Raw genomic sequence first — 10,002 nt, 5'->3', positions numbered from 1 at the left:
ACTATAATAAACTTACGGAAGTTGAATACTTATGTAAAAAAACCACAGATTCAAAATGGAGTCAATAAAGTCAACAGTAAAAAATCTATTTCCCAACTGTTTTATGATAGCTCTAGATCTCAGCAACGCATATTATCACGTCCCCATCCACAAGACCTCTCAGAAATTCCTCAGGCTGGCAGTAGTCATAAAAGGACAGACCAGGGAATACCAATACAGGGCTCTTCCCTTTGGCATATCAATTGCTCCCCGCATCTTCACAAAGTTGATAGCGGAAATGATGGCACATCTGAGAGAGGAAGACGTCTTGATTATTCCATATCTAGACGACTTTCTGATTGTGAGCAACTCGGCCGAACTCTGCCGTCAACAATGCGACAGAGTGATAGACACCTTAACAAAACTGGGCTGGCTGGTGAACCTCCAAAAATCAAGACTGGAACCAACCAAGGTTCAAGAATTCTTGGGTCTCACCCTGGACTCAAGTTCTCAGGTTTGTCACCTACCAGACAAGAAAAAACAAAACATAATCCACCTAGTGTCAGAAGCGCGTGCAAACCCTACCATGACTCTAAGGAAGGCAATGTCATTACTGGGGTCCCTCTCTTCCTGTCTCCCAGCGGTTCAGTGGGCACAGCTCCACACAAGGACATTTCAGTGGGATATTTTAAGGAACCAAAAAATACTGGGAGGGCGGTTAGAAAGTCGAGTGACTCTAAGTTTACCCACTATTCATTCCCTAGTCTGGTGGTTGAATCCCAGCAACTTATCAAAAGGGATTCCCTGGGTGATAGAGGCGTCTCAAATAGTCACCACAGACGCAAGTCCCACAGGGTGGGGGGCTCACCTGGACGACAAAGTCGCTCAAGGGATATGGACAATTCAGGAGCTCAGAACTTCCTCAAATCAAAAAGAGCTGAGGGCCGTAAATCATGCACTACTGTACTTCCTAGACCAACTACAAGGCCATCATGTCCGAGTATTCTCGGACAACAAAGTAGTAGTAGCTTACTTAAACCACCAGGGGGGAACCAGGTCTCAATCATAAATGGGAACCACCTCCGAAATTTTCAGCCTGGTACAAAACAACTTCCTGTCCCTATCAGCCCTACATATAAAGGGGGTAGAAAACCAGAAAGCGGACTTCCTGAGTCGTACCCAACTAAAGCAGGGGGAGTGGTCTCTAAATCAGGGCATATTCAACAAAATTACAGATTTATGGGGAATCCCTTAATAGACCTCTTTGCCAATATGCACAACAAGAAAGTGGAAACTTTCTGTTCACTAGATCCCAGGGGGAACCCTCAGACCGTCGATGCATTCACAATACCCTGGACACAGACCCTAGCATATGCATTTCCCCCTACTATTCTCATTCCAGCAGTTCTGAGAAAGATCATGCAGGACAAATCCAGACTCCTCTTAATAGCCCCCTTCTGGCCCAGGAGAACCTGGTTTTCATGGCTGAGGATGCTATCGATCACAGATCCCTGGGTGCTTCCGGATCTTCCGGACCTCCTGTCTCAGGGACCGGTGTTCCACCCTCAGTCAGAGAATCTCCATCTGACAGCGTGGCATTTGAGAGGTCACTATTGAGGGAAAGAGGTTTTTCTGACAAACTAGTGTCCACACTAATGAAAAGTAGAAAACCTGTGACCACAAAAATATACTGCAAAACATGGAAAAAATTTTTGTCCTCCTCTGGGGTAAGATTGCAAGATGGTGTTCCAGTGTCTGAAATACTAGAATTTCTACAAAAGGGCTTAGACTTAGGCCTTTCAGTAAGTACCTTAAAGGTACAGATAGCAGCTCTAGGAGCGTTATACTGTGAGAACATAGCGGCCAATCCTTGGGTTATACGGTTTATCAGAGCAGCCGCAAGGTCTAAACCTGTAACTATAAGTAGATTACCAACCTGGGATCTGAACGTAGTCTTGTCAGCCCTAACAGAATCCCCGTTTGAGCCTATAGAATCGGTACCCCTTAGGATTCTTTCTCTTAAAACGGCCCTCCTAATAGCCCTGACTTCGGCCCATAGGATGTGACCTCCAAGCCCTGTCTGCAAACCCTCCATTCACACAAATTCTGGATGATAAGGTTATACTAAAAACAGACCCTGCCTATCTACCAAAAGTTGCGTCCACATTCCATAGATCTCAGGAGATAATCCTTCCTTCCTTCTGTCAAAACCCTAAAAATAAGAAGGAAGAGAAATTCCATACACTAGACGTTAAAAGGTGCCTGGTCCAATACATTAAAATCACCCAGCAGTATAGGAAGGAAGGGTCTCTTTTTGTCTGCTTCCAGGGGCCCAGAAAAGGACTCAAAGCTTCTAAGGGCACTATAGCTCGATGGGTCACAGACGCAATAGCCTTGGCGTACTCATCCTCTGGGAACGCTGTTCCGCAAGGACTGAAGGCACATTCTACAAGGGCTATGGCGACCTCCTGGGCCGAAAGGTCAGAGGTACCATTAGATCAGATTTGTAAGGCGGCCACCTGGTCATCACCTTCAACCTTCTTCAGACACTACCGCTTAGACCTAGCCTCTTCGTCTGACCTAACCTTCGGGAGAAGGGTTCTGCAGGCTGTGGTCCCTCCCTAAGCAATGATCTCTGTAATTCTCTCTGGTAGTGCTGTCATGGGCAACTGAGAAAAGTGTAGTTACTCACCGATAACGGTGTTTCTCAGAGCCCATGACAGCACCTGCTTATTCCCCCCTCATCACGTGTGCGGTGAGCACATTATTTGTGTGAAGTGGTTTTTCCATATAGACACGGTGTTCACTTGTTAAGCATTATGATTAAATTGCATATTTTTTATGTTGTTGTGACTAACCTGGAGGACCTCCGATGCTCTGTAAACAAAACTGATGCAGGGGAGAGGTACCGCCCTTTTATCCTGTAGGTTTCCTGTCCCTGAAGGGCGGATCCCCTCTCTCTGGTAGTGCTGTCATGGGCTCTGAGAAACACCGTTATCGGTGAGTAACTACACTTTTCTTCACTTGCAAGTCGGATCGGGGGCTTATCTACAGCATTGTAGAATGCTGTAGATAAGCCCTGAAAGGTGGTGGCCGCATCTTATAGAGGCCAAAACAGGTGACAGGTTCCCTTTAAGCCTTAGAATGTTTTTTTTTTTTTTTTTTTTTTTAAATAAACCCAAGACAAAGCCTTAAGTTTACCACCAAATTGTCACTAAAACCAAGCTCTTAGTAACCACGTTGAGTTGACACAGCGTAGGGGTCTGTACATATTTTGGGTGCTGCATCTTGTACACTGTGGCCTTTACAGAACAGTAGTAGCCAGTGGAGATGTAGATTAACCCCTTAATGACCGCGCCAATACGTCTTTTAACTGACCTAAGGTATAAGAGAATAGAATCCTCATACAGGTAATAATCCAGGAGCTGTCGGCTGTACACTATAGCTGACAACTTGCTGCATCAGCCACCATCAGTGTTTGCACATCCAAATCTGTTTACCCCTTAGATGCTGCTGTCAATGACTACATCATATAAATGGTTAACAGAGTCCTCTTTATCCCAATTGGTGCCCTCAGATCATGATTTTGTGGTCCTGATGCTTGCCGTGGCAATTCACGACCAAATAGCAGCCTTAGAGTCTGACGGCTGTTGTAACCTGTTCAGTAGTTAGCAACATTTAGATGGTAAAAATAAACAATTTCATTTGTTATGCCACTTTGCATTAATTCCTGAAAATTACCTGAAGGGTTAATAATGAAAACTGCAGTCAGGTAGTTAATGTCAGGGGGTGCCGTTTTTAAAATGGTATAACTTTTGGGGGTTTCCCAATATATAGGACCCCTAAAGGCACTTCAAACATGGATAGGTCCCTAAAAAAATAAATTCCTTGAAAAAATGAAAAATTACTGCTACATTTTGAAACCTCCTAAATTACTAACAAAATAAAATAACATTTTACAAATGGTGCTGATGTAAAGCCAACATGTGGGAAATGTTATTTATTAATGTTTTGCTGTGATATGACTATCTGGATTAAAGGGATAATCATTCAAAGTTTGAAAATTGCTAATTTTTTTAACATTTTTCTCAAAGTTCTGATATTTTTTTTATAAATAAACGCAAAACATATTGACCTAAATTTACCATTATCATAAAGTATAATGCGTCACGAAAAAACAATGTCAAAAGCACTAGGATATGTTGAAGCGTTCCAGAGTTATTACCACATAACGTGACACTGGTCAGATTTTAAAAATTTGGCTCCGTCACTAAGGGGTTAATAAAACCCAATCATCATCTTCTGCTGGATGTTACATTTGTCACCCAATCTGCATTATACTTTGATATGTTCTCTTCCAGAGCACTTGAATTATATGCTGTATCCTGAGAACCTCACCAAGAATGGACTACTTACTCAGTTTTACCTTTTTACTGCAATGAAGAACTTAAACCGACATCACCACCAAATTCTCAATATTAAGACACGGACACAGAAGAGGCTGGCTTTTAAAGGATGTTTATTTCCTGACCTTTGTGTACAGGAAGTTGATACTGAGGCACAGTAAGTAGAAATGTCCAAGGAGTAAGGGGGCTGAGGAGAGGTCTGGAAAAAACCTGGAACGAATTGTTACCCCCCCACCCAAACTGGACAAGAACATAGGATACCTTTTCCCCCGGCATCAGAGGTAAGGGGACAAGAGAAAGGGCTGTGACAGGACTATCGAGATGTGGTGGGCTTTTTGTTTACCCATTTCATTACTCAGCTCATGGCAAGGTTGTTCTTTAGCAGCAGAGGGTACAATTCCATCCTGATGCCACCAGTCTGTAATTCTAGGCTTCTCCACAGCCTGGAACAGGATTAGCTGTAATGTCATAAAACCAGATGAGAGGATGGGGAGGGGGAAGTCAATACGCCCCCTACACTCCCCCCTTTGTGCATATCCTTCCCTCTTAAATGGCTCTGGCAGTGAAAGGTTTACAGGGCACTTCGTAATACATTCTGCTCTGTGGCAGGAAAGGATGCCAATTACAACCATGGCATTTTAGACATTAGACTGACAGATAATAGCCATCACTGCTGTCTCGAGAATCCAAATCTGTCTAAAAACAGCATTTCGCGTTACAATTTATGATATTACCAAGTACAGCTGCACACCTAACAGTTTGGTCAGAAGAACTAGGACAAATGGTTTATACATTTCCAAATGGATACAAACATACTACCATAACATCAGAGTGGTCGCTCCGACCATCAGCAGACCCTACGATCACTCCAGATATCTAGCGACTAACGAAAGGCTGTAGTGGCAGTATGTACAACTTATTTTACTATAGCTCATGGTGTGTAGAAACACGTAGCATTACTATGGCAGAAAGGTGCAGTTATAGGCTCTTTCTATACTATCGCTGAAATACCAATGTTTATCTTCCCGTGAGGAACCAGAAGTGCCAGGTAAACCCCTGCAGCAGTGACTGGTATATGGGATCCTGGAAGGCAGAGGAAAAGGGCGGAGAGGGAGATGACAGGTCAAGTGATTCAGACACAGCAACAGGAGAGTTAACAGGAAGCAGACATGTCAGCAGGCATCAAGCCTTTTCCACCACCGTGTCTTTTTGGGCCCCATGGAGAAGTCTTGTGGGCCACTGGAGCCCCAAAGTGGGGGAAATCCTCAGGACTGGTCATGTCAGGAGCCTAAAGGAGAGAAAAAAAATATTCATCAGTCTCAATGGTTTTCCCTTTGTTCTTGCATATTCCCGGGATGATGCTGTATGAAAGTTTAATAACGGCACATCTATTAGTGTATAAGACGCGCACCTTGTCGCTGCCTCCTCCTGCTGTCCATGGAGCATCACGTACAACAAAGCCCTTGGATGGCTGGGGCTTGTTCTCTTCCTGAGAGGGGGCCTTCATATACGATTGCATCACTTCATTCTCTACCACATCAGACATCTGAAAAACAAAATTAATCTATAATTACTACAGCTAATGAAATATCAAAATGTCAGCTCAAATAGACATTTTTTGTTCAGTGATACAAAGCAAAGAATAAATGAACGTACATATTCCTCCTCCAGATTCAGCAGATGATCAATGGCTTCATCGACATCCTCTGGCTTGCCCATCACAGTCACAAGGTTTGGATCAGGGGCTCCACTCTGAGGAAAGCGAATATCCACCTAGAGTAAGACAAAATGTTAATTTATTCAAATGTACTTCTGGTGAATTAGCGGCCAACACCATTTCTCATCACAGACCCGACTACAGTACATGAGAAATAAAATCCACACTAAACAATTCTCACAAATCGGTATGCAGGATGATCAGACCGGCAAGGTAACTGCGGCTAATATTACTCCCTCGTACACAAGAAGTCTCAATCAATAAACATATGAATGTAATATTCTCCGGACAGAGCAGGACGCCTGTCAGTCTTATTTTCTCCTGGGAACTCAAATTACTTTACTTTTATGGTCGTGTATTGGATAGATCGCCTGGTAATCCACAGAAACTGGAGACATCCTTCACTTATTAATAGAGGGAGGATTCCACAGCGGAATTCCCCTTAAATACCACCATATAAACCAACAGGGCATAGGAGATCAAATGTTGACTAATATGAAGACATAAGATCTGCTCTCAACCTTAAATTCATCCATGATCCTGCGTATGGCTTTGCCTCTTCCTCCAATAATCCGAGCATGGACACGGTGATCCAAGGTAAGGTCTTCAGACACCATCTGCTCCAGGTCCCCAACAATTTGCATGATTGCCTCTTTAGCAGCCTCTGTATTCTTCTCGTAACCAGTGATGGTGATCTGATCCTAAAGAGATTGAAAGTGACGAGGTGACTAATGGAGTAAAAAAATTAAATCCGGGGAAAATAAATATAGCTATAAGCAAAGACTTGTAGTTATACAGGATCTCAGTTTCCTCTAGATCAGGGGTCCCCAACCTGTAGCTCGGGAGCCACATGTGGCTCGCGGTCCCATGAATTGTGGCTCGCGGCTGTCTGGCAGCTTGGTGCATTAGCTCCAGTTATAGCAAACAGGTATGAAGAGCACATCTGAAAATGGTGAATTTTGTGAGCAGCCCTGCACAGAAGAGCAGATCTGCACAGAAGAGCAGATCTGGTTGCACATATACTGGTCTTAGGGGTTTTGAGATGATTTAAGTATGGAACGCTGGAGACAAGATGACACCACCTGTCAGAGGAGGTGTTTGAAGCCGGATGTGACAGTGTCTTGGGAGTACTTTATAGGAGAATACTGAATGGGGAGTATTGTAGGAACCCCTGGACTGGATCTTTGTATACTGCTTTGGGGTGGTTGATTTTTGTGGAAATGCTTTGGTTACTATTATGCCTGTAATGGGGGCTTTAGTTGCCACTACTGTGAGGGGGGCGGGAGCTGAAATGTGGCTCGCGACCCTCTCTCAAGGCTGGATGTGGCTCACAACCCTCTGTCAGAGCTGAATGTGGCTCTCAAGGTCAGAAACGTTGGGGACCTCTGCTCTAGATGGACAACTGATATGTTGCCTGTTGCACTCATGAGGCCTTCATTACCATGTGTACATCTCATCTGGTCATCCATATATTGGTAAGCCTGTTCTAACAATTTATAACATCCATTTACATATAATCCATTAGGTCATTCTGCGTTAATAGAGGGAAATCTCCGTTCAGGATCTTCAGCTCATGGCCAGACATGAGAGACCGCAAAGATCACTCCTGTCCCGTATTACACAGACAACCCTTTGTAGGAATATAATGATTGTTTTACACATCAGGTTTTTTGTGTATGTGTACTGTTACTTTTGCGGATAGATCACAGACCCATTACAATGAATGTGCCTTTCCACATGTGCTTTCATTCACGGTCCATAAAAAAAAAAAAAAAAAAAAAAACTTTAAGGTGTTTGCGGATCAAACTCAACAAGGCAAATCAATGGCTCCGTGGAAGAAAAAGTAAAGGGAAGGTCAGTAGCACACAGATGTCGGCCATGTGCTTGACACATTTTATGGCTTACTGGATAAGAAAAGCTAAGAATTTTGTTCCCCATATATGACAAAAATACGCAGCAAGGCTTGTTTAAACTGACACATGGAGCAAAAATGAAAAAAAAATCCTAAAATTTTTATGTTTCAGTAGCAAAGAGAAAATAAAATTTAGCAGACTTTACCTGGTTTTCATCATTCTTATCAGGAAACTGGATGTTGACATCATGCTCAGTGCGAATCTGACTAATGACTGCACCTTTGCGGCCAATAATTTTAGGGTGATACTTGGGATCTACAGAGATGACCAACTTAAAGCCTCTCAATGCCTAGAAAGACACAAGAGCCCATAATTAGACAAAACACCAAAATCGACTATTAGAAAGGACAATGGGCCCCTTCAAAAGCAATCACTGTAAACTTCACTCACCCTGTCCTCCTGCTCAGCCTGCAGCTCCTTGACTCTTTCAAGAAGACCACCTTTGGCGCGATCCAAATAAGTAGAAAGGCCGGTGATGGTTATTATATCACACTGCAGCTCGGGGGCTGGCACTTGGATATTGACCTAATGTACATAATACAAAGACATGATATTATTTGAGCTGTAATGAAATTAATTATCTGCTCAAAACATTTATTTTTTAAGTCTGAAGAGACTTACCTCAAACTCATCCATCATCTTGCGGATGCCTGTACCTTTCTGCCCAATGATGTAGCGATGGAGATCATATGGGACCTCCACCTCAATGCTGACTGGAACAAGAGCCTAAAGAAATAGAATAAGCCACATTATTTATCCAAAAGCTAGGAATTTCATAATTTTTCAACAAAAGTCACCAACATGTTAATCCAATATATTCTACGCAACTCCCAAATCGATCATTACAAACCTTTAGGGCTTCGCAAGCTGAATCACATCGCTCCTTGCGTCCAGAGATCAGAATTATGTCACATTTCTTAGGAGAGCCTGGGTCTGCAGCAACCTTATTTTCGGTCCCTTCTTCTCCATTCTCCTGGGCTGGTGACTCAGCATTTTGGGCTGATGGAAAATTACAGCTGATCATACTTGTATGGTTTCTTTACCCAACCACTAAGGAAACCTGAAATAAGGGGTTTCCTTACCTGCCTGAGGGTTCTCTTCACGGTCAGGGAACTTAATCTGTACACCATGTTCTCTTGTTATCTGCTGGATACGAGAACCTTTAGGGCCCATAATGGATCGATGGAATCGTTGAGGAATCATGCACTCAATGGTGACTTGAGCCTCCTAAAGTACAAAAGTGAGACTTCAGAATCCCCCATGATAGTAGAACACAAAGAAAAATATGGAAGCCATTTTGTATCCCTCCTCACCAAATCTTCAATGATGTCCAAGATCCGTTTTTTGGCAGCCTCTACACACTCCTTTGCACCCTTCAAAGTAACACGATCACTCTGCACACCAGAGCGCGGGAAGCTAACCGTTACACCACCATATTCTTCTGCTATGTCCCGCAGCACTTGTCCTCGTCTGATTACAAAGTGACGGTGGTGCTTAGGGTCCACAGACATTGTGTCCTCAACTATGTTATCCTAAAAAATAATAAAAAACTAACAACATAGCTGGTAGTTTAGGACAACCATATTATGCAGGTCACCCATCTTGATAAGCAGAAAGTTACAAGCAATTAGTACTGCAGATCGCCTACTTTTATATCATTATTACAGCGTAAAAAGTTTCTCTGGGGTTTGAATCAATAAATTAAAAAGGAAAAGTCATCATAAATTCCCAAATACCTATAATTAACAAATCATACTTTACTGGCCAGTGCAGTCTATCACCAGTAGCCAGACAAATGCAGCATTTACAAGCTCATTCCAATAGTTTGTAAGCACTGAAGCTGTTCGTACTGCTCCCAGAATTCCAAGAGGATGGGTAGCACCAGAAGACAAGACAACCTCTTTAATAGAACAGGTGCCCTTGAGAAAAGAGTCTTCAGCTCGCAGCCCTTTCCTACACTTATCCTCTTCCTTGTTCACCATCAGGA

The 10,002-nt window shown here is 43.1% G+C and overlaps 1 protein-coding gene across 2 annotated transcripts in view; it reads right to left on the bottom strand.

The window, feature by feature from the left end:
• Positions 1 to 4,481: 4,481 nt before the first annotated feature.
• Positions 4,482 to 10,002, bottom strand: part of HDLBP (high density lipoprotein binding protein) — a 69,601-nt gene continuing 64,080 nt past the window's right edge. For both annotated transcript variants that reach the window (XM_069727718.1, XM_069727719.1), the window contains exons 19-28: positions 9,329 to 9,547; positions 9,098 to 9,242; positions 8,866 to 9,014; positions 8,637 to 8,741; positions 8,406 to 8,540; positions 8,161 to 8,304; positions 6,624 to 6,803; positions 6,042 to 6,158; positions 5,797 to 5,931; positions 4,482 to 5,673 (exon numbers count right to left, since the gene is read on the bottom strand). In XM_069727718.1, coding sequence (XP_069583819.1) covers positions 5,539 to 5,673; positions 5,797 to 5,931; positions 6,042 to 6,158; positions 6,624 to 6,803; positions 8,161 to 8,304; positions 8,406 to 8,540; positions 8,637 to 8,741; positions 8,866 to 9,014; positions 9,098 to 9,242; positions 9,329 to 9,547 — 1,464 coding nt within the window. In that variant the 3' untranslated portion in view covers positions 4,482 to 5,538. The remainder of the gene's footprint in view (positions 5,674 to 5,796; positions 5,932 to 6,041; positions 6,159 to 6,623; positions 6,804 to 8,160; positions 8,305 to 8,405; positions 8,541 to 8,636; positions 8,742 to 8,865; positions 9,015 to 9,097; positions 9,243 to 9,328; positions 9,548 to 10,002) is intronic.

This window comes from Ranitomeya imitator, chromosome 5 (assembly GCF_032444005.1).
Source record: "Ranitomeya imitator isolate aRanImi1 chromosome 5, aRanImi1.pri, whole genome shotgun sequence".
Lineage (NCBI taxonomy): Eukaryota > Metazoa > Chordata > Amphibia > Anura > Dendrobatidae > Ranitomeya > Ranitomeya imitator.
Note: the sequence above shows the minus strand (reverse complement) of the source record. Positions and strands in the feature narration are given on the sequence as shown.